General features: G+C 55.6%; 7 protein-coding genes across 7 annotated transcripts; 3 read left to right on the forward strand and 4 right to left on the reverse strand.

Annotated features, from left to right (window-relative positions):
- Positions 1–550: 550 nt before the first annotated feature.
- On the reverse strand, positions 551–2,575 carry P170DRAFT_443869 (uncharacterized protein; the record flags this gene model as incomplete). Its single annotated transcript, XM_024850592.1, has 2 exons — positions 551–2,456; positions 2,517–2,575. 2 exons carry the CDS (start codon positions 2,573–2,575, stop codon positions 551–553), a joined length of 1,965 nt encoding a protein of 654 aa, XP_024707004.1.
- A 325-nt stretch (positions 2,576–2,900) lies between these two features.
- On the forward strand, positions 2,901–9,424 carry P170DRAFT_401103 (anaphase promoting complex subunit 1). Its single transcript, XM_024846358.1, has one exon. It carries the CDS (start codon positions 3,033–3,035, stop codon positions 9,321–9,323), a length of 6,291 nt encoding a protein of 2,096 aa, XP_024707005.1. The 5' UTR covers positions 2,901–3,032; the 3' UTR covers positions 9,324–9,424.
- A 119-nt stretch (positions 9,425–9,543) lies between these two features.
- P170DRAFT_433575 (transcription factor Rba50) lies at positions 9,544–11,089 on the reverse strand. The gene has a single exon (XM_024848523.1). The coding sequence runs from the start codon at positions 11,072–11,074 to the stop codon at positions 9,704–9,706; it is 1,371 nt and encodes a 456-aa protein (XP_024707006.1). The 5' UTR covers positions 11,075–11,089; the 3' UTR covers positions 9,544–9,703.
- A 986-nt stretch (positions 11,090–12,075) lies between these two features.
- Positions 12,076–14,431, forward strand: P170DRAFT_349239 (uncharacterized protein; the record flags this gene model as incomplete). Its single annotated transcript, XM_024843728.1, has 2 exons — positions 12,076–13,988; positions 14,056–14,431. 2 exons carry the CDS (start codon positions 12,076–12,078, stop codon positions 14,429–14,431), a joined length of 2,289 nt encoding a protein of 762 aa, XP_024707007.1.
- Positions 14,432–14,749: 318 nt separating this feature from the next.
- P170DRAFT_83650 (uncharacterized protein) lies at positions 14,750–15,363 on the reverse strand. The gene has a single exon (XM_024855410.1). It carries the CDS (start codon positions 15,234–15,236, stop codon positions 14,907–14,909), a length of 330 nt encoding a protein of 109 aa, XP_024707008.1. The 5' UTR covers positions 15,237–15,363; the 3' UTR covers positions 14,750–14,906.
- A 127-nt stretch (positions 15,364–15,490) lies between these two features.
- ste7 (MAP kinase kinase Ste7) lies at positions 15,491–17,302 on the reverse strand (the record flags this gene model as incomplete). Its single annotated transcript, XM_024847459.1, has 4 exons — positions 15,491–16,126; positions 16,188–16,725; positions 16,787–16,944; positions 17,012–17,302. 4 exons carry the CDS (start codon positions 17,300–17,302, stop codon positions 15,491–15,493), a joined length of 1,623 nt encoding a protein of 540 aa, XP_024707009.1.
- An 858-nt stretch (positions 17,303–18,160) lies between these two features.
- Positions 18,161–23,061, forward strand: spt6 (chromatin-remodeling histone chaperone SPT6). The gene is made up of 4 exons (XM_024852070.1): positions 18,161–18,540; positions 18,603–18,782; positions 18,884–22,538; positions 22,606–23,061. The coding sequence occupies exons 1-4, from the start codon at positions 18,364–18,366 to the stop codon at positions 22,854–22,856; spliced, it is 4,263 nt and encodes a 1,420-aa protein (XP_024707010.1). The 5' UTR covers positions 18,161–18,363; the 3' UTR covers positions 22,857–23,061.
- The last annotated feature ends 6 nt before the right edge of the window (positions 23,062–23,067 follow it).

Genomic DNA, 23,067 nt, shown 5'->3' on the forward strand with positions numbered 1-23,067 from the left:
GAGTTGACTGCTGCCCGTCCCCTTCATACTGACACTGATGTAGACATGTCCAGGATAGAATGAGTCCCTGTAGTTGCCCACAGGTTATCAGGATCTATCCCGCCGAGGCTTGGACGAATCAACGACAGGACGAGGAAACAGGACAGACAGGGATCCAACACGTGCTGAAAGGGTTGACGGTTACACCGTCATGGCTCACAAGGTCCAGCGAACTGGCTATGATGGGAAGGGCTTAAGCCCATTCAATATATCGCATCCGATACAGAGCTTATCCCTTCCGGAGAAAGGATTTCAAGGCATGGTCCTCGCCTTGCGCTCCACCTTGCAGCGCGAATGTGGAAGTATAAGGGAGAAAGAATGAAACGGGATAAGGAAGGCGAAACGACTTTGAAGATGTTCAAATTGGGTATCTTTGGATCGCCATGATCGGTCAGGCTCCATATTTATCCTACATTCGCAACCATACCTCGGGTGCAGGCTCAGAAAGTTCAGAGCTGAACGGCTTGAACGGCAACTAGTGTTGGCCTTGAGATATCAGGTGTTCAAGATCCTATGAAAAGATCCGCGTCCGCTTGGTGGGACTTCCGATGCGCAAAGACCGATTGCCACCCGTCATGCCGCTTAGAAGCCGGTCCATTCCCTCCACGTCAAGCTCGCCCCGTCGAAGCATGACTTGATCAGTCTCTGTGGTTGGTGTCTGACTTGTTGATAGCCGAGAGATGGGGGCTGGTTCAGGTTCTCTCAGCTTGGGAGCGACTATCATGATCCTGTGTTCGGCGGTGATAAGAATATCGAAGCTGTCACCTTGGGCATCACGGCTTTGGCGGGAGGCAGCAGGGAGATGTCCGATGCCCTTCAAATGTTCACCCATCAAGACAATGTCCTGAATGGCAGAGACTCGGCAGCGGTTAGACGCGTCAAAAGTCCCCGTGGTCTTCACGGCATTCCGCCATAGCGACAGGAGACTGGGAATTGCCGCAGCTTGGTTGCCATGGCGTAGTAGGATTGATTCGTCGGGGAGAGAATCCCGATAGGAATTGGTCTGATAAACTGAGATCTCGCCACATAACGACGGGTTGGTCGAGCCGACAGTGGCGCCCTTCAGTAGTGTATCTTCCCGCACACGTTTCGTGGACGGAGTCAACGGCGCAAATTTCGGTCTCTGTTCAACAAAAGATCCGCTTGCCTCAGCTCGACTGCCCCCGGGGAGCGGACTCAGAATACGGCCGCTGACCGAAAAGGCAGTCAGAGAGCCGCCTGTTACCCCCTGGACGCTGGACTGGCGCTGGAGAGGTCCCTTGGCGGTGCCTGGACCCGCTCCTTCGATATCCCATACTCCCCATTCGCCGTCGGCCATGAGGACCATCACAGCACGCCCTCCAAGCACCCATTCCGCATGGATGATTGTTTTGCGCTGCGCGGAGGACGCCTCAAAACCAGGGTAGAGAGTGATAAGCCACTTGCCTTCCGTCTCGGACGTTTCAAAGTCGCTCTGAGGACCAGAAGATCGTCGCGAGGCCCTGGAAGGTCTTGTGGAAAAGCAGTTATAGATCTTGACACACCCGTTGTGGAACGCAACAAGCAATGTCGAGTGTCGAGGGGATGGATAAGAGGATGGGTTGAACGAGATGCTCTTGGCCGGGGTCGGGAGGTAGCGACGTTTGGTCTCAATCTCGTCATCAAGGAATCGGTGAGCTCCTGATCCTTCCGCAATGTGGATGCGATGTAATATAAGCAGACCAGACGATTCCGCGGAATGAGTCGCCACAAGAAGATCCCACCTGCCTGTCTCTTTGGATCGAGATGCTGCACGGCTTCGAGTCCTGGGCAATTCATCGGTCTGCTCGGTTTCCTGATAAGTGAAAGTGATGCTCACTCCACGGGGGATCTCTTGATGCGATACGCCTCCGCTGATCGAGAGCGTCTGAACCCACGAGGCGACATCGGTTTTGGAGGGATGAGGAGGGGCCAAAGGCAAAGCCACAATCCGAGTCGAGTAGTCGGCGCAAACGGCGGCGATGACAATGGTATCATTCAGGACTGGAGGAAAAGGGTCGAGTGACGAGCGTGCGGCCCCAGGGGAAATGTGAGGCACGGCCAACTCGAGAACCCTGCTTGCCAGGGGAATATCGACTTCACGCAGGACCCCTTCGTATGGGTGGGCAGGATCGACCTCTGGTTCTTCATCCTCGAACTCAAAAGTGGGAGATTCGCTTTTGGGAGGTTCAACAACGTCTTCCTCATCGGAATCAATGATCATGACCGCATCGTCCGCGCTACCGTTGACCTGCTGCGGCTTGTGGCTTTCGACGGGTTGTTTGAGCGGACCGAACGCTTTCCCTCCTCTCCAAACGACTTTCAGGCCATTCTCATAGCCATACACGATGACTGAGGACCCATTTGGGGCGAGGACGGGGTAGCCTTTCGCGGCGTAAACACGGTGAGGAAGTTGATAGCTGATGAAAGGATTCTTGTTAGTGTTGCAACATTCCTCTCGCGCATGCTGAAATACATACCTTAGCTGTAGACCATTGTCCCTGGGCCGGACTAGAGGTCTAGATGGAAAGGAAGGCATTTGGCAGGGATGATGGCGCTTGAACGATCTTTGCTGAGCACCGGGGGGAAGGGAAGAGGAAGGGCGAACCACAGTTCACCCACGGTGTAGGCCCCAGAAAAGATACGAAATGTCAATTGAGCGAAAGACGGTCGCCGATTCGGATCAGAAGAGTTGATCTGTAGTCTGCTCGAGGAGAGATGGTGGTAGACTGAGGGTTGGGTGAGAGTGAGTTGTTGTTTTGAGGGGAGAAGCGACGGTTTGCGGAGAGAAGAAAAAGCAGCTGATTCAAAGCTCCCGCCGCGTTCGCGCGTCCACCCACCTCCGAGTATTCCACTCCGTGCCCAAACAACTTACGCCGCAACGCCGCCCTCACCTCGATTCGATTTGGCCGCGTGAATTGAAAATGGTCATGGGTGCATCCCATGGCGTACAGTGCCGGAGATCCTACAACTACGTCTAAGCTTTCGCGCCGACAATGGCTACAGTCCGTTCCCTTGGCCTCCACGAACCCTCGGCCATACCTTTCCTCGTCGCGGAAAAGCTCCTACCCCCGGACCCATCTCAGAACCTCTATGAATGGACAACAAGTGTTGAAGAGGGCCCAGATGGCCTAGTGGAGGACGAACTTACATGGACGAAGAGCTGCGTGGTCTGGTCCCGTGCGGGGGTGGTGAAGAGAGTCTTTCGGCTGGACCTCGAGAAAGAAGAGATTCGACATGCCCTGTTGACATGCTTCTCCGTTGGAAAGATCAAGAGGTCCGATGGTAAAGCTCAACAAGGGGCGGGGGGAGAAAGGAGAAGGCCCCGAGTAAACAACGACCCTGGCCGCAATCGCGGTCCGCATAGCCCACTTTCACCTGGCGAGTCGAAGGTTGCAGCCACAGGTGTGACCTTGAGCGTTCGTGGACGAGGGGCCCAAGAGACCAATACTGGTGAAAATGGCAGCACACTATCTCGAGCGTTGGTGGTCGTGCTCAAGTCGCAGGCGCACATATTCTTCTTAACGGGCACCAGCCATGTTGTTCCTCTTCCCTTTGAGGTCGATTCCGTGTTCGCAACACCCCGAGGCCTACTGTTTCAAAGAAAAGTCCAGGAAGAAGATAAAAATAGCAAAGAGCCCAGTTTCTATCCAATGGCGCCACCCAATTCGTTCATGTCGTCTCAACCTACAATCACGGACTTTCGCGCCTCCCAATCTCTAGAAGTACCCACGGGAAAAGGGAAGCGTCCTTCGCTAACGATATCCCCCGTTCAAAGCACTGGCTTGAAGCCGCGGTCGCCTAAACATGCAAAGCTTCCTAGGGTGTTCTCGCTCATGGATCCTCATTCCGAGATGGGACTCGTGGTGACCAACCAGACGTCGCGCTGGCTCCAGGCTAGTAGCTTGAACAGTAGACCTTCTGGGTTTGATACCTTGGATCCCGCAGATGAGATAGTATATGTTTCCCCTAAGGATGAACTTTCTCATTCGAGCCGAAGTTTAGCCACTGGCCCTTTGATAATTGTGATAACAGTCAATGTCAACACGGGGCTGTATACCATATGGACTGCACGATACAGGGAGGATGAAACCGCTCAGCCCCCTCAAAAGAAGAAGAGACGGGAAACAGGTGGCACTCGGTCAAAAAGACGAAGTTCCCACTTTGGGATGACAACGGGAACGACGACCCCCGGGGCTCGCCCATCTGCTACTAGGGAGAGCTTGGGAACTAGAGGCGACGATTGGAGCACACCGGGACTGTCGCAGTCTCAATACTCGGTCGAGGGCAAGCCAGACGAAGATGATCTGGCCTCAAAACTGGGACAGGATTTCGGCGACATCGGAGTGCCATTGAAGACTTCGCGGAGAGTGAGCTCTTTGCTCGCCAGAGCCGACCTTGCGGCCGGCCCAGATAGACTTACGTTTTCTGATCTTGCGACGGGAAGTCAATCAAGCTCTGTCCCTCATGGAGGTCTACGGCAGTCGATAGGTGCTAGTAGCACGCGAGGCAGCTTTGGTTTCAATCCACGAGGATCTCTACCGCCGGGAAATGGTTCCGTTTACAGCACCACAAGCAGCTTTGTTGACGCCCCCGTTGATAAACTTCTACAGGAGTTGAATGATGAAAGCTTATTCGAAGGCTTCGAGAATATGGACCTGAAGGAGTCTGCGTCGGGTCTCCCCGAAGAGGTTTTGCTATCCAAGGTCGAGAGCTTCTCGTCCCGATTCTCTGGCACCTTTCAGACATCGAGTCAGTCAAAGTGGTCCCGACGCCTGAAGATCATTACCTTGTGTCCCTTTGAAACCGGGAATGAACCCAATGGAAATTCGGCTACGTTGGCCATTTGCGTTGTGGACCAAGATGCAAAATCCATGTCCGTGATCAATCTCAGGGCAGACAAGGTTACGCATCCTAAAAAAGACACTCTCTTCTCTAAGAAGCCAAAAAAGAGATCGAGCTCCGAGGAACGGTCCTTGGTGGTACAAGCAACTGGCATCCAGCATTTCCCCGGTGTACAAGATGCCTGCAAGATCGTAGATGGAGAGGTTCTGCGGATTGTGACCTTAAGCACCGGGGATAAAGGGAAATCCGAGTTATGCTTGCAGACTCCATGGACAAATCCTATACCAGTTGAGATTCCTAAGAATCTCATGTTATATGAGACATACGGTATATCGTCTAACACATTAAGCCGCCCGAGAGAAAGTGGCATGAACCGGACCATGGCAGACTCGTCCATCGCTATATCTAGGATCGACCATCCTTCTACTCAAGGGAAATTCGATCTGGTGGACTCTCTGGGAAGGAGACACAAGCTCCAGATTAAGATGGAGCCTCATAACGAGCTTGTGAAGACTATCTTTAAGGTCTTCCGGTTCATACTGCCGGATTCCGAAAAAGCCGGCGAAGGAATGCTAGCCGCTTGGTGGGAAACCGTGAAATGGCTTCGTGGAAAGGAGACAAATGAGACCGATATAGAATGGACAAGTTTGGTCATTGTGCTGTTTGCAATGGCGGTGCCTTTCATCGAGAACGAACAGGCACCAGCGCCCGCAAAGCCGACGCGAAGAAAGAAACGATTGCTGCGGTCAAGTAGCGGAAGCTATGTCGACCTGGAAAGCTGGGAAACAATGCTGGACCAGGAATCAGCTTATGCTGGAGTCGTGGCCCCTTGGATGAACAATAGCTCCTGGGGATGGATTGTCGAGCAAGATGCCGAAGATGCTCTGAATGCGAACTTCGGAAAACGAGCCTCGAAAACCGAACAGCAAAACACAAACCGATCCACCTGTCGCAAGAACACCTATCTGCTTCGATGTGCAGCCTTGACTCGGGAATTCCTGCAAACGCCTGAGGGCGCGGCGATTGTGGGAAACGATGGCCATCTGCCAACAGCGCTTTCCTATAGCCAAAGTTCACGTCGCGCTGCTCTGTGTACGATCCTGGTAGGCCTGCATCTTCTCCGAGAAGAACAGAAGCTTTCCATCTGCGAGAACGAACTGTCGCGCAAATCCCTGGGACTCCTGGCCCCTGTGTTGGCTCAAATTGGTGGATGGCTGGGGTGGAAATCTTGGACATGGGCCGAAGGCTCATATTATGGCATGGAGATGTCCAGCATAGACCGCTGGGAATTCGAGAACACCCAAATCTCCACGCTGGACGTACCCCCAGAGCCGTTCCAACCCCCTTCAATCTTCTCTCATGTTGAGAGTGCATGGCGACAACACTCATCGCGATTCCTTACGCTTCTCAGCCTGGTGACTGCATCCGACCGGACGTCTCGGAAGGGACGCCTGTGGCAAGAATGTTTTATCCTGACCCCAAGGACTCTGGCTTTGGATGGATTTCTCTCGGAGGTGCACAACCTATCAACGGCATTCGAGCGCATCAAGCTCCTCTATCGCTGGGGATTCACTAGAAGCATCATTGAGACTTTGCCCGAAGGAGTTGCCACGCCATTGTACGAGATTATCATGAAGTCACAAATGCATGCTTCCACGTCGTGGAGCTCGACGCTATTGGAACTTATCGACCGGGAAGATCTAAGCATCTCAATGCATACCAACAACCATGGGCCCCCGTCGTCGCCATTGCAGCCTATCTTGTCCCACGAGGCAATGCGTGACTTCCATCATATCGGAACCTCAGCTTTGGATATCGACGCGATCAACTCTTTTGAGGCGTCCGCTGAAGCGGATAGATTCTCCGTAACGAGATTGATTTTCCGTGAAGACAAGCGTTTTATCGAGGCTGCTAGACTACTAAACCAATCTAAAGCCCCCATAGCAGAGTGTGCCCCTGAGCCTGAATGGACTGACTCGGACCTCCTCGAAGCACAGAAAGAAGTGGTGCAGCTTGTGACATTACGAACCTTGTCAATTCCCACTGGCCGGGCTATGCTAGCCTTCAGCGGACGCCTACCTCTGTTGACCGAGAAACTACCGATTCCGTCGTTCTCATTGCAATGCGTTATGAAGCCTTCAAACGTGACCGTCAGCGCCGACCGGGCTTCATTCAGCGAGGAGAAAGTATGTTGGGCCTTCTTCCATAATGGCGTCTCAACAGGACTTGCTATATCGAGGAACTCCAAGGGAATAGATACATCGTGGATCCTCTTTAACAAGCCCCAGGACCTTACGAACAGGCACGCTGGTTTCCTGCTTGCACTAGGCCTCAACGGACATCTCAAATCTTTGGCCAAATGGGTAGCTTTCAAGTATTTGACACCAAAGCATACAATGACCTCCATTGGGCTGTTGCTTGGCCTGTCCGCATCCTATCTTGGTACAATGGATACCCTGATCACTCGTCTGTTATCGGTGCACGTCACAAGAATGCTTCCTCTTGGTGCGGCCGAGCTCAATCTGTCTCCGCTGACGCAGACTGCGGGAATCATGGGAATCGGCCTGCTCTACTGTAATTCGCAGCATCGCAGAATGAGTGAAGTCATGTTGTCGGAGATCGAAAACGTGGAACAAGAAGAGGGATCTCCGTCATCGCACGGGGATCTGCGCGACGAAGGCTACCGCTTGGCTGCTGGCTTTGCGCTTGGTTTCATCAACTTGGGTAAGGGCAAGGACCTCAGAGGAATGCGAGATATGCACATCGTGGAGAGGCTACTGGCTGTCGCGGTGGGAACCAAGAACGTGGATATGGCCCATATACTCGACCGGGCTACTGCGGGCGCGACGATTGCCCTGGCAATCATTTTCATGAAGACCAATGATGAGATCCTGGCACAGAAGATTAACATACCAGATACGACCGTGCGTTTTGACTATGTTCGGCCAGACTTGTTCCTTCTTCGCACCCTTGCCCGGCACATCATCATGTGGGACAGTATTCAAGCCAGCGATGAATGGTTTATTCAGAGCTTGCCAAGGGTTTACCGTCGGCGTTATCGTCTAGCTGGTGTCCGGCGCCTGAAGAGCGACGACATGCCCTTTTTCAACATCATCGCCGGTCTTTGTTTCACTCTAGGTCTCCGCTACGCTGGTTCCGCGCAGACTGCAGTGCGAGATCTCCTACTGTCCTACCTAGATCAATTCATCCGCATCTGCAGGTTACCCGTGGTGAATTACGATGGCAAGCTCGCGCGGAACTCGGTTCGACACTGTCAAGACGTTGTTGCGCTCTCAGCAGCGGCAGTGATGGCCGGGACTGGAGACCTGGCAATCTTCCGACGTCTGCGCTCTCTGCATGGTCGTGTAGACACCGAGACGCCGTACGGCAGTCATATGGCATCACACATGGCTGTCGGTTTACTGTTCTTGGGTGGAGGGAGCTACACCCTGGGGACCTCCGATCTAGCGATCGCCTCACTCATCTGCTCGTTGTATCCGATTTTCCCGACTACGGTGCTTGACAACAAATGCCACCTTCAGGCATTCCGTCACTTATGGGTTCTTGCTGCCGAGCCTCGCTGCCTGGTGCCTCGCGACATTGATTCTCGACGTCCTATTTCCATCCCGATCACGTTGACGGATTTGAACGGCGAAAGCCGCAAGATTGCCGCGCCTTGCCTGCTGCCCGACCTGGGAGACATTGCTAAAGTCGAGGTCAGCAGTGCCGACTTCTGGCCTCTGGTGCTTGATTTCACGAACAACCCCATCCTCCGCGAGAAATTCCGTCTCGGCGACCAGTCTGTTTACCTTCGACGCAAGACCAACTACAACCCCACAGGCTCGTCGGTATTCGTCTCGACCCTCGCCGGACATGGAGAGGCGCAGGACGTGCTCCCGTCATCCACGTCGATATCAAACCAAGGCAAGGGCCTGCCACCGGCAGCATGGCCGAACCTCAACGCCTTGCTCACGTCAGGCACAGTCAGCCGCACGCCTCCTTCGCCCGCGCAAAGCATGTGGGAATGGGTATTCAACCTGAAATCCCTTCAAGGACTCGACGCCCGCGAAAAGGCCTTGGTGCTACCGGCGTCGTTCCCCACACGCGCCCGCCCATCCAACCTAAGCACCGTATCCTACGCCCCCTGGCTGCGCCAATCCGCGGTCGACAGCAGACTCGTGATCGAAAGCACCGCGCAGAATATGATCCAAGCCATGCTGGGCCGCGGCGCAGACCCCGACGAGGTCCGCGACCGCATCTGGCAGCTTCGACTTCTGTTCAGCTGGATTGAAAGCGAGTCGGACGACCGAGCGCGAACAACGGACGAGGAGACGGAGGGTTCGTTCCCGGCAAGACAGTCGGATAGCCCGTGGCTTCGACGCGACTTTTTAGAGGAAATTCGCTGGAAGATCTGGGGGATTCAGGTCGGGGATTGTGCTTGATGGATGGATGTTCTGGCTCTTGTTTTTTTGTTGTGCTTGCGAATCTGTATGTACAATGCGCCATGCTATGTTCGAGGATTATGATTACGATTAGGCGTTCTGTCGTGTATGGGTAGATTAGTTATGTCGATGCCTGGTAATTGATTGCGTTGAATATCAATATAACATAGAGGGGTTAGTTTATCTCAAGGCATCGTCTTAAAGTATAAACATAAACTTGGTCATTTCATTCATCACGGCGAATACTAACTACGTGGTAATAAATAGACCATCCCCATGCGCCATACGTCGCCAGGCCAGCCTTAAATTACACTTTTGCCTTTTAAAAAGCCACTAAAGGAGACATGGCAGAAGAAAAATACCAAGGAAGAGAAAAGAGACTATTGCGATCGAAACTCTCCCTCCTTCAGAATCCCTCGATCTCCACCACCTCCCGACTGCCAGAGCCACACTCCCTCGACGGCCCACGCTTTGGCACTTGCGTGACGACCGATACCGCTGCCAACTCCGGAGGGCCCTGGGGCTGCCTTTTGCTCCTTATCTCGTTTCGTGTCGGATGACCCCCCGTCCGCCTCGGCCAGCATGCCGGCAACCACGCGCTCCTGCTCGACGACGGACCACAGTCCCTCGACCAGCGTGCTGCCGCGTTCGCCGAATTCGCCCTTTCCGAGACGGAACAGGATCCGGCCCAGCACTTGCCAGGCGACGCACCGTTGCGCGGGGAACGAGGAGCGGCTGAGGATCGCGAGCTCTGGGATCGTGTACCCGGCGGCGTGCGGGTCGTTGCCGTGGTGGTGGAGGCCGAGGGTCGTGGGCAGCGCCAGCGACGTGCTGGGAGAAAGGACGGTGCCGACCAAGGAGAAACGGAGATTCGCGGGATGAACGGCTTGAGCTTCGCTGGCCGGGTGGTATGCGGACTCGGCGTCGGGAGCGTCGGCTTCCGCAGAGGGGGGCTTGAGCCAGGAGAGAGCGGACGGGTCGTGGGAGATGTTGGGGAAGTAGTGCTTTTGCAGGTCGGAGAGGAATGAGGGGGATGATGGGTCGAGGTTGGGCATGGTGGACGACTGGGAGGGCGGAGTTGGGAAGTGGACCGCCCCGTCGGTGGGAAATTCGGACGCTGGGTGTAGATCGTCGGGGAGATGTGTCGGAGCTCGGTCGTCGAGCTGAGAAGTTGCCTTGTCTTGGTCCTTGCGCGGCGCAGATTCAGGCTTGATGGTGGGTTTGGGAGCAGATGGGACCTGTTGAGAGGGCGTGGGCTCTGTCGAGCGTGTCGTCGGCGGGGGAGATGATGCAGAAGGACCTGGCCGGGGAGTCGAGGATTCCTCTGGAGAATCGATGCGAGCTCTGCGAAGGAACTTCTCCAAGAGGGACGTGTCCATGGATTCCAGCAGCTCCTCCCGCTCGGCTTGGATTTGATCCGCGGACATGGCTGCTAGGTGGCGACTGTTTTCTTGCCCGATTTCCGTCTTCTCGTCAACCGGACCGGAGACCGATGCAGCCGGGGCTGGGGCTGTGGAAGGAGCATCTCGTCGCTGTTTGAAAGCCGACGGTTTGGCGCGACGACGATGTGCAGGGAAACCGGCGGAGGGAGGCTTCGGAGGCGCGGGGGCAGCTGTCGGCTCACGTTCGCGGATCTCGCCGATCATCCCAGGCAGGGAGAACGAGGAGGAATCCTGAGGATCAATGACCGGCGGGGCCTGGTCCTCCTCATCATCGAGATCCAATACAAAACGTTGACCACGGAACGCCATGTTGAGCACGCGCGGACAGGCGAAGATGCGAGGAAGAAATGTCCGAAACGGTCGACAATGAAGCTATCCCGAGGCGGACTAGCGCGGGGACCGAATGACCTAAGGGCTGAGTCAGCATGCGGCTCAAAAGCTAAATGGAGGCGGACTAGTCCCGACGGGGGATAGCGCCATCACCTGATGAATGTGCCCGATTGGGGAAGGGCGGATCATCTGATTTCGCCTTTGATATCAAACGAGACTGCGAGGATCCGACGGAGGAACTGCGGTAGAACTTGGGAAGATCCAGAGATTCGGAGATCTAGAGTGCGGTTCGAAAGAGTCTGTAAATGCTGTCTGCCTGGCTGGTATCGATGTACCCTCGAGACCTCCCTGTAACTCCCGCCCTGCAGAACACCCACCGCATGGACGGAGTATGTAACCGTCGACGAGATGCGACGAGATGATAATCTATGAGGAATCAACCTCCAGCACTCAAGCCATTAATTAATCGCTCCGTCAATCCATCAATCCATCAATCAGCTGCCTTCCCCTCTCGCCGTGACCTCCTGCTGGTCTCTTTTCTTTTTCTTTTTCTTTTTCGTTTTCTGGTTGCTGTTCTGCCATCGCTTCCTCCCTCTCGTCCAGATTCAACTCTTCCCTTCCCTCCCTTCCTTTCCTCCTCCTTTTCCCGTTCGTGTTTTCTTCTCTCTTCCTCCGCGACTTCCATCCTCCATCCTCCATCCTCCATCCTCCTGTCCCTCCCCATCCCCTCCCATCCTTCCATTCCATTTTCTTCCATCCAGTCGTGTTTTTCTTTCCTTCTCGCTCTCGTTTTTCCGGCTTCTCTTTTCCCTTTTCTTCCCGTCTTTTTGTGTGTTGGAGTCTATTTTCCCGACAGCTCAACCCTCGCATCGATCCATCAAAAATCGCGTTCCTGCCGGCCACTCATTTCCACCTCGCCACTGTTCATATCCTCCATCGTCACGATCTCGATGCTCGCACCCTAATTGTCTCCCTCCATCATGTCCCCGGAGCCGTCCGTCTGGCCGGCTCAGGACGATCACCACCCGCGTTCTCTCGTCGACGCCCAACCCCGTGAATCTCGCCCCCGACGGTCGCGTCGCAAGAAGGACGACGAGGGAGATCTCGACCGAAAGGAAACCAAAGCCACCAAATCCAAGGAGAAGGAGAAGGAGAAAGAGAAAGACAAGGATAAAACCAAGGACAAGGACAGCAACAAGGAGAACGATAAGGATAAGGACGGCCCGGATCAGAAGGAGTCGAAACGGGGCAATCGGCGCCAACGCGATAAATCCGTGTCCACGCCGAACGCTCAGTCGTCGACGAATTCTGCGTCCCATTCTCGCAAGAAGCCCAAGCTGGAGGGGACGTCTCCAGAGCAGAAAGCTGCCGTCCCTGCGCCCGCTCCAATTCCAACTCCCCCGGCAGCTCCAGCTCCCCCAGCTCCAGCTCCTACCACCCCCGCGGCCAGTCCTCCGGCTCCTCCCCCGGCCTCTGCCCTTCCCAGCCATCACCACCAATCCCACCTGCACCAAGGACCTGCCCCCTCGTTGCAGTCGTCCGCGTCGCTACCGCCGTCGTCCCACCCCACGCCACCCCCTCCTGCTCCGGTGCCGGCGGTCTCCTATCATACGATGGCTCCCGTAGGGCCGCCCCCGCGCCCTCAATCTCAACCTCCGCCGCCGCCGCCGCCGACCAGGACTAGTGGCCAGAATTTTGATCCCATTCGTTCGGCATTTGACACGGCCAGTCCCGCTCCTGCTCCGGTTTCGACCCCGGTTCCTAGCTCTGCCTTCAGCCCTTCGGCGCGCCCGCTGTCGCCGCAACCACCATTCCGCGCCAGTGCGTCCCCGGCCATTGCCAGCATAATCGATCCCCCGACGAATTCGTCGCCGCCGCTCTATGCTCCCCGGCCGTATGTCTCTCCCCGACATGGTCATTCGGCCTACTCTCCCTCCCCGGCTGTCACGCCGGTAATCGCGCCTACGCCTCCGCCGCTACACCCCCCTCAACACCAGCCAGTATCGCCCTATGCTCATCGATCACCCTACGCGCCCAATCCGCAACCGCCGCAGCCCTCCCACCGATCTCCGCCTCCCAACAAGTCGCCGCAGCCCCAGCCTGCGCCGGCGATCCCGCCGTCGATGCCGGAGCCTTCGCAGCCGGTCTCGTCAAATAATCATCGGGCGCCATCGCCTGAGCCGACTCCCATGGACGTCGACGCGGATCCTCCTGCTCGTTCCCCCGAGGTCAAGGCTCCCAAGAAGGAAAACAAAGCTCCTCCAACGGCGCCGTCATCCGACCCTTCATCGCCGAAGCCTGCTCGCGGAGCTAAAGAAGCCCCGCCCCCGCTACCCCAAGGTTCCGGACTGATCTCCAATGCGCTTTTCGGCATGGGCGATGGGGCAGCCTCTGATGACCCCTCTTCGCGGCGCACACCTAGTATCGTTCTGCATATCCCCTTGCAGGGCAATGGCGATCGAATTGTCAATTTTGCTCGTCTAGCGGAGGAGCAATATGGGTTTGCAGCACTACATCCCCGTCTTGCTGCCCATAAGGAGCGACTGGCCCGCGTGGCTGCGGCAGGTGCTGCGTTGGAACGGAATGACAAGACAGGCCGCGGAGTCTCGGCTGGAGAGAGCGCAGACGAGGATCTGAGCCTCGAAATGGATCGTGACAGCGATCTGGAAGGGGAGGGGGCGCTGGGCACGTCGGCGGCTCGCACGAACGGACCCGAGGCTGCGGAGGGGAAGAAGAAACGCCGCAAGAAGAAGATGGAGGAGTACGACCGAGACGATCCCTTCGTGGACGACAGCGAGTTAGCCTGGCAGGAACAGGCCGCGGCCAGCAAAGATGGGTTTTTCGTATACAGTGGACCTCTGGTGCCCGAGGGGGAGAAAGTGCAGGTGGAACGGTACGTGATTCCCCATATCAGACCTCGTGGTTGCGTCGGAGGTAATGCTAACGTTCTTCTTCAACAGCGCCGACGGTACAATCAAACGTGGTCGTGGCCGCGGACGCGGAGGTCGTGGACGAGGACCGCCAACCACCCAGCATCAAGTGCCCCTGGCAGCCGCCGTTCCCATATCGCAGGAAACCGGCCTTCCTCTGCGTGGTCCCGGGTCGCGAGGAGGCAACCCGCGGCGGCCGAGGACCAAGGCGGCTCGTCAGCAAGCGGAACAGGACAAACCGAGCGGAGGTGGTCCTACATCGCATGGTCGAGGCGGAGGAGTCGCTGGCCGCGGAGGCTCGACGACCAGTCGAGGAGGAAAGACGCCGGCGATGGTCGAATTGGCTCCGCGGCCCAACATCGCGCCTCCTCTTCCCGGCCCCGGGCAAGAATTGGCGACGAAATAACTCTCTTCTTGTTGACGTTTTCCCTCTTACCTTTCTATAACTGTCTCTTTATATCTCTCCCTTTTATTACTACTTTTTATTGTCTCTCGACTTTCTCAATCTTCCCGTGGGTGTCGCTGGAATCGGGTGCAGAGGGACGATGCAAAAGGTCTTTTTTGTAGAACGATTGATCGAAACTGTTGTATGGGTGTGACTACAGTATACGGTGTCTGATTTGCTTCTTGCTGTTTGGTTTCTGTGACATGATGTTCTTCTCACGGGTTTCTTTTCTTTTCTTTTCTTTTTTTTGCTTGGCTGTTTACTCGCGTGGACCGGTGTCGTTTCTTTTCCTGTGCATGATTCGGTGCGGTGTCTGTCTGTCTGTCTTTTTCTTTTCCTTTCTTCGCTTTTATTCGTCTCTCTCCATTCCTACCATCCCTCACGCGCAAAAATCTATCCGAGAAACGACGTTGGTAGTGCTCGCTGAATTCGACATCTACATGATATCAAACCAAAAGAAAGAAAGAAAGAAAAAAAAAAAAAAAAAAAAAAAAACATTCGTATATTCTGATTCTGCGCTTTGTATCGACAGGGGAAATCCGTAATCAAACAAATGGGACTCAGATGCAAGAGTTCCAGCCTCGAGATGACATCTGAGCTGACAAAATACTGGCGTCGACCAAAGACAATTTGTGATTGGAACCAACATAGACAGGAAACACAAAGCGGCGTAACAGACGAGAAATGACCAGACACAAAGCACAAAGATAAAATAACAGATAAGCCAAAAGGGAGAATGAAGACGCCTTGCCGATGCAGAAATCATCAGGAATAGGGATGGGGTGGGTCCACGGCGCAAGAAACAGGCCGATCATTTTTCGTTCTCTAGGATGGAACAAAGGGCTTACGTAGCAGATCAACACGTTTGAGGGAGAAGAACGACAGATGAAGGAGGGCTCTAGGAGCGAGGAGATAAAAGGTTCAATCGCTGGCCAGGCTGGCGGCAAAGAGGCGAAAAGGGGAGGTTATGTTCATTGACAGCCAAGTGGATGATATCGATAAAGCCAAAAGTCCACTGGTTTAGACGGCCCCCGTCATGTGGTTGCCGCGCATCGAACCGGGCTGGCGCTGCCACGATGCTCCGCTGGATGTGGGCACTGGGGGCGGAGGTCCGCTGGGCGGTGGTGCGGCGCGAACCGGGTGCGTCGAGGACTGGAGAGGCATCCGCGATTTGGTGTTGTGAGAACTGGCCGAGCGGGAGCTCATGGAAGGTCGCGCGGGGGCATCGACGGCGGAGATGGGATCCACCAGGTGTGCGCGCGACGGACGACGCCCGGAGCGATATTCGTCGTCTTTGGTTTCCAGGGACAAGTGCTCCAGAGAGAGAAGCGGAGACCGGTTGGACCGGCCGGGCCGCGGCGACGGGTTGGAAGGATACTGATAGTGGCGGGAATGGGACGAGGACACTTCGGCAGGCATGTTCAAGGGGATATCGCCGGACGAGGGGGGGTATTGCGGCGTGCGAGAGGATTTGCTGGACACGGGTTTGGGGGCAGCAGCCGGGCTGGGATTGGGTTGCGAGGCCTCCTCCCTGAGGGATTTGGGCGGTGCCGGAGCCAAGTAGGATTTCCGGTTGTGTCGCTCCATCATGCTGATGGCCCATTCTTGCAGGTCGACGGGCGTGCGCTTCGCCGCCTGCAGGAAGGCGTCCTTGTCCTGAATTCAGGTGTTAGCGGAGAGGAACACAGGGGAGAGATATAACCCAGGGGCATCGTACATATAGTTCTCGGGGCGTCGGCCGCTCTTCGGACTTCTTCAACAAACATTTCGCCGCAAATTCGTGCAGGATGGGAGGGAATGCATCGCTCTTGGGTAGCTTGGGGGCGGGCTCATGCACGATTTGCTGCAGAAGATCCAGGATACCCATGGGTCCGGCACTGGCGCGGTCCCCGGCGGACGCATCGGACGCATCGAAGGGGAATCGGCCCACGGCCAATTCCATCACCGTCAATCCCACACTCCAGACATCTGATCGCACCGTATACGCACCGCCCTGGATCCGCTCGGGCGCCATGTAGGTCGAAGTTCCGACGAACGTATCGGCGATGGAATTCACGGTCTCCGTGGCCACGCCAAAGTCACACAGCTTGATGTTTCCCCGCGAGTTGACGAGAATGTTGGACGGTTTGATATCGCGGTGCATAATGCGGTGAGCCTCGTACAGATAGACCAGACCCGCCAGAATCGACTCGGTGATTTTGCCCAGCACGTCCACCCGGACGGGACCGAAGTCCTTGGATATACGGTCGAGCGAACTAGAGAAACCCGACGGTTAGAGTCCTCAATCCAGGCGGCAACGTCCAACTGTCTACTTACCCGCAATCCATGTATTCCATGCACAGGACGATATCTCTCGCTTCATTCTGGAAGGCACCGTAGAAAGTGACGATGTTCGGGGAATTACAGTCATGTCCGACCTGCAACTCCCGCAATATTTGCTTGCGCACCTTCTCCTTGGCATCGACTCGAATGATCTGCGTTTGTGATGAGTGAGTGAGCCGGCTTTCATGCGGTCTAATCCACCCGGAGTGCGGCGCATACCTTTCGGGCCATCACGACCTTCGTGGAGGCATGCATAACCTTGGAGACCGTCCCGCCATTTCCCGCGCCCAGTTCCTTCAGAGTCACCAAATCTTCACTGCGGAGGTCGAGTCGGAATTCCAGTCCAATTTCCAGGGTGTCTGTTGTTCGGTTGTTCTCGCTGTTTCCGACGGCGCCGGGAGCCTGGGCATCGCCGTCAGAGGCGTTGGCCGACGGTTTCGGGGCGGCGTTCAGGGCAAGACCCTTGACATTTTTGCGTTTTAGCGTACGAGCCTTGAATTGGTCGGCCATGGTTGCAGGTTGCGTGTCCCTTGGGTTAGGGAAGAAGAAGGAGGAGGGGGGAGGGAAAGAGGGGGAGAGAGGGGATCGAGAGGGAGACGGGATGGATTTAAAAGAGAGAGAGAGCGAGAAAGAAAAAAAAAATGGAAAGAAAAATGCAAGGCGCCGACGATGGAACAGATGCGCCGACAATGCCCTGTTCGGACTGATTAATGGGACGGAGGAAGAATAGACTCGCTGGTGAGACAAACCAGGTGGGTTGGGCGCTGAGCGCCTGGGAGCCTGAGGGCCTGAGAGATGCGGCGCCAACGCCAGTTGCAGGTGGGGTAGTTTTCTTTACTCTCTTGATTCTCTTTCTTCTCTCTACTCTACTCTCTACTCGGTACTCTTTCCCTCAAACCTCTTCGAGTCACTCCCTCTGAACGGCTAGACAATGATCAAATAGCAATACAACGGAGCGGCGGCCGAAGATAAAGCAGACGGTGGGCGGAGAACGTCAGGAGTCCTACGGAGTAACTACGGATGACAGAAAAGTCAATAGTCAAAAGAACTATTGATAGCAATCATCCACCCTTAACGTCAGCGCCAGCCGCTCCCAGACGCCAAATCTGACCGTCTCGAGCTGATCCCAGTGTTTGTCTAGTTTGTGTATTGTATAATGTAGAGTTTTGGAACTATAGATATTGTTTACTGCGTAGAACACCTCGGTTTATTCCCGGCGAATTGAACGAAGAATCACCTGATCCGTCCCTGCACGTGACGTCGCGTCTTCAGCCACACCTGCGGGCGGTGAGAGCAGCTGCGCCACGGCTCCGGCCGCAAGCCTCGCTCAAGTCGCTCGTCGCTTCTTGTTCTGCATCCATTCCTCTCTCTCTCTCTCTCTTTCTTCCCTCTCAATCCTCTCCCTTCTCTTATCCGAGCTCTCTGTGCTGGGAATAATATCTGCTGCTGGTCTCGGTGGTGGATCCCGTCGCGGTCTTTGATTATCCTTGCTCTTTTTCCTTTGTTCACTTCGACAACAACGATCTTTTTCTCCCTACATCCCGAACCTTTTCTGCCCGGAAACCCCCAAGATGAGCGCCCGTGACCTAATCGAGGGGGAGGCGATGCTGGATGATGATGAAAATGAGGAGGAGCTCGCCGATGACTACGAAGGGGGCGCCCGTCAGGGTGCGGGTAAATCGAATCACTACAACGACTCGAGTGAAGAAGACGAAGACGAGGATGACGACGAAGAGGCCGCTCGCGCAGTAAGCCACGCGGTGTTTGAATCTACCCAGTTCCTGCTGCTGACCTATCCTCCGTTTGCTAGGTTCGCGAAGGTTTCATCGTCGACGAAGATGAGGAGCTCGAAGAACGCGCAGAGCGGCGACGGGAAAGAAAGAAGCGCCGAAGGGAAGAACGCGAGCGCGAGGATGAGCATCTGGACGATGAAGATTTGGAGCTTATCGGAGAGCTTGACCCGGGACGCCCACCCCCGGCCGCTGCCGAGGTAAGATCGCCACCAGTCTCTTTCTATGTACTTTCTTGGGCGATGAGAGGCAATCCCCGGGGGAGAAAGCAACGCGGCTAATTTTCTCTGGTTTGGAGCAGTCCAAATTCAAGCGTCTAAAGCGTGGTCACAAAGGCGGTGATTCTCGGCAACCATCTCAGGGCATCAATGACATCTTCAACTCCGATGACGAAGAGGAGCCGGCGGGCGATTATGGCAGGCCCGGCCATCGGAGGCCGATGCACGATGAAATGGATGACTTCATCGAGGAAGATGTTTTCTCGGATGAAGAGGGCCAGCGGGAACAAGAGGATTTGGAAATCGCCCGCCCCAAGAACTTCATGTCTAACTTGGGAACCACCGATGCAACGGGCTTGGATGAGAACGCTCTCGAGGATATGCGCGCCGCGTTCGGAGATGGAGACGACTACTATTTTGCCCTGGCTATGGAAGACCAAGAGCAGGAGCAGGAAGTGGATGAGGAAAAACACCTGGATCTGAAGGATGTCTTCGAACCGTCGCAGCTGGCCGAAAAGATGTTGACTGAGGAGGATAACCAAATCCGTCTGTTAGACGAGCCCGAACGACACCAGATTGCTCGCAAGCCCTACCGTGATGTCTCTTTGACCGAGGAGCAATTCCGCGAGGAGGCGGCCTGGATCTCGAACCTCATGCTCTTGAAAAAGCGCCTCGAGCCCGAGCTCCGGGAACCCTTCCAACGCTCGGTTGCTAAAGTTCTGGAGTTCCTGGTGACAGACGACTGGGAAGTTCCTTTCATCTTCCAGCACCGGAAAGACTATATGATCCACGCCGTCAAGGTTCCCGTGGACGGGGCCGGTTACGATGCAGATGCCTCGCAGTTCACCACCAAGGCGGAAAAGCTCCTGAACATGACGGATCTTTGGGATATCTTCGACCATGACCTCAAGTTCAAGGCTCTTGTGGACAAACGGAATACGATTCAGAAGGCCTACGACAACCTGCAGAGCCTGTTCCAGGTCAACGACTCGGTAGTAGAGGAGATGCTTCCGGCTGCCGTCACCATGGAGGAGCTTCAAGACGTGCAAGACTATATTCACTTCCAATATGCGTCTCAGCTGCGAGACATGGCCTTGACGAACGGCGAAGCCACTGGCGAGACGCAACGACGGAAGGCATCAAGCAAGACTTTCTTCGAGCGTGTCAGGAACGGAAAGGCCTACGGAGTAGTGCGCGCATTTGGTATTTCTGCGGATGCGTTCGCACAGAATGCTCTCAAAGAGGGCCGCCGACAATATACAGAAGATCCAGTCGATCGACCCGACGAAATGGCCGACGGGCTGGTGGACAATGACTTCTCCAATTCATCCCACGTTTTGAAAGCGGCCAAAACCATGTTTGCCGAGGAGATTGTCGTCAGCCCCAAGATGCGTAAGGTGATCCGACAGGCCTACTACATGAACGGCGCCGTCGATTGCTTCCGAACCGAGAAGGGCCTGCGACGCATTGATGAACAGCATCCGTATTACGAGTTCAAATACCTGCGCAACCAGCAGCTTAGCGACATCGCCCGTCGACCGGAATTGTACCTCCGCATGCTCAAGGCCGAAGAGGAAGGTCTGGTGGAGGTGAAGGTTCGCTTTGACCACTTCGACAATTTCCGCCAACGTCTGTACCCCGATATCGAATCCGATAATTACAGTGAACTCGCGGACGCTTGGAACCGCGCCCGTCGGGACGTCCTGGACATGGCCCTGGGGAAGCTGGAGCGTCTGATCAACCGCAGCGTGAAAGAAAACATCCGGCAAGAATGCGAGAACCACGTGGCGAAGGAATGTCGCGAGGCATTCTCCCAACGACTAGACCAAGCCCCTTACAAGCCCAAGGGCATGGTGCTGGGTACCGTTCCTCGGGTGCTGGCCCTATCCATGGGATCGGGGATTGTCGGACGGGAACCGATCCACTGGGCCTACGTGGAAGAAGATGGTCGCGTGCTAGAGAACGGGAAATTTACGGATCTCTCGATTGGTGACCGGGATCGCAGCGTCCCCGATGGCAAGGATGTCGCAGGCTTTGATGAACTCGTTCGTCGACGCCGGCCCGACGTTATCGGCGTCTCGGGATCGTCCCCAGAGACTCGCCGGCTTTATAAGCTTCTCACCGATGTTGTCGACAAGAAAGACCTGCGCAGTGCTCCGTACACCGACGACCGAGATGACGAGGTTAGCGATCGGTTGGAGGTGGTGATTGTCAACGACGAGGTGGCGCGACTCTACCAGCACAGCGAGCGGGCCAAGAAGGATCATCCTAGCTTCGCTCCCCTATCACACTACTGCGTCGCATTGGCCAAGTACCTACAGAATCCGTTGAAGGAGTATGCATCTTTGGGTCGGGATATTGTTTCCATCCAGTTCAAGCCGGGGCAGCAGCTGGTCAGTCAGGAATTGCTTCTTAAGCAGCTGGAGACGGCACTGGTCGATATGGTGAATCTGGTGGGTGTGGATATCAACGAGGCTGTCACTGACTCGGCGACCGCAAATCTTCTCCCCTACGTATGTGGCCTGGGCCCGCGTAAGGCGGCCCATCTGCTCAAGATCGTCAACATGAACGGCGGCGTCGTGAACAACCGAGTAGAGCTGCTGGGCGTGAATGCGCAGTATCCGGCCATGGGCGTGAAGGTGTGGAACAACTGCGCTAGTTTCCTGTACATCGACTTCGAAAACGCCGACCCGGACGCCGACCCGCTGGACAACACCCGAGTGCACCCGGAAGACTACGACATTGCACGAAAGATGGCGGCCGATGCCTTGGAGCTGGACGAGGAGGATATCAAGGCGGAGACGGACGAGAACGGACCGGGTGCGATCGTGCGGAAGTTGTTCCGTGAAGAGGCACAGGACCGAGTGAACGACCTGATCCTGGAAGAGTATGCCGAGCAACTGGAGAAGAACCTCAACCAGCGCAAACGAGCCACTCTGGAGACGATTCGAGCCGAGCTCCAGCAACCGTACGAGGAGCTGCGCAAGCAGTATGTCTTCCTCAGTACGGACGATATCTTCACCATGCTCACGGGTGAGACGGCGGATACGTTGGCCGAGGGCATGGTGGTGCCCATCTCTATCAAGCGCGTGTCGGACGACCACATTGACGGGAAGCTGGACTGCGGCATCGACGCCCTCGTGCCCGAGTCGGAGCTCACGGATCGATACGACATCCCGGTGCGGACCCTATACTCGCCGCATCAGACGGTACCGGCGAAGGTGCTCTTCCTCAACCGGAAGAGCTTCACCTGCAACGTCTCGCTGCGCGAGGAGCAGGTCAGCCGACCGGTGGGCAAGGTGCAGGATCGCATGCAGGGCGAATGGGACGAGCGACAGGAGCATCAGGATCGCGAGTCGATGCAGGAGCAGACCCAGAGCGGCGGGCGCGCCATGCGTGTTATCAAGCATCCGTTGTTCCGGCCTTTCAACTCCACCCAGGCCGAAGAGTTCCTGGGGTCGCAGAGCCGGGGCGACGTGGTGATCCGGCCGTCCTCGAAGGGACATGACCATCTGGCGGTGACGTGGAAGGTCTCGGACGGCGTGTTCCAGCATATCGACGTGCTGGAGCTGGACAAGGAGAACGAGTTCTCCGTCGGGCGCGTTCTGAAGGTGGGCGGTCGATACACCTACAGCGATCTGGATGATTTGATCTTCAACCACGTCAAGGCGATGGCCAAGAAGGTGGACGAAATGGTACTACATGAGAAGTACCAGGAGGGTAGCAAGGATGCCACCTGTAAGTTCCTCTTAGTTCTTTCGATCGTCTTGTTTACCCGACTTGGGAACTGACCTTATGTGCGCAGACTCCTGGCTAGAGACCTACACCAAAGCCAACCCCAAGCGGTCGGCCTACTCCTTCTGTATCGACACCAAGCACGCCGGCTACTTCTTCCTCTGCTTCAAGGCCGGAGAGAACGCCCAGCTCCACAGCTGGCCGGTGAAGGTGATCCCTCAGGGCTACGAACTGCAACGCAATCCCTACCCCGACATGCGGGCGCTCTGCAATGGATTCAAACTGATGTTTACCAACATGCAGGCGGGTAAACGCAGATAGGGGTTGAGCGACGGGGAAAGGGGATGATTCTCTTATTTACTCTTCTGTATACTGTAATATTTCTTGATGCTCATGGCTTCGGATGGTGTTGATTGCTTGGTGATTGATGTTTTTCCCCTGTCACCAGTATTTCCCTTTTCCTTTTCCTTTATTATTCTTATTTTTTCTTGGGACGAAATCAAAAGATGCAGCAGCAAAGCACAAGCGAATG

This window comes from Aspergillus steynii (genome assembly GCF_002849105.1).
Source record: "Aspergillus steynii IBT 23096 chromosome Unknown P170scaffold_2, whole genome shotgun sequence".
Classification (NCBI taxonomy): Eukaryota; Fungi; Ascomycota; class Eurotiomycetes; order Eurotiales; family Aspergillaceae; genus Aspergillus; species Aspergillus steynii.

Coding starts and splice junctions, on each gene's coding strand:
- P170DRAFT_401103 (XM_024846358.1), top strand. CDS start 3,033: ATGGCTACAGTCCGTTCCCTTGGCCTCCACGAACCCTCGGCCATACCT.
- P170DRAFT_433575 (XM_024848523.1), bottom strand. CDS start 11,074: ATGGCGTTCCGTGGTCAACGTTTTGTATTGGATCTCGATGATGAGGAG.
- P170DRAFT_83650 (XM_024855410.1), bottom strand. CDS start 15,236: ATGATTTCTGCATCGGCAAGGCGTCTTCATTCTCCCTTTTGGCTTATC.
- spt6 (XM_024852070.1), top strand. CDS start 18,364: ATGAGCGCCCGTGACCTAATCGAGGGGGAGGCGATGCTGGATGATGAT. Junction 18,541..18,602: donor ACGAAGAGGCCGCTCGCGCA/GTAAGCCACGCG, acceptor TCCGTTTGCTAG/GTTCGCGAAGGTTTCATCGT. Junction 22,539..22,605: donor GGGTAGCAAGGATGCCACCT/GTAAGTTCCTCT, acceptor TTATGTGCGCAG/ACTCCTGGCTAGAGACCTAC.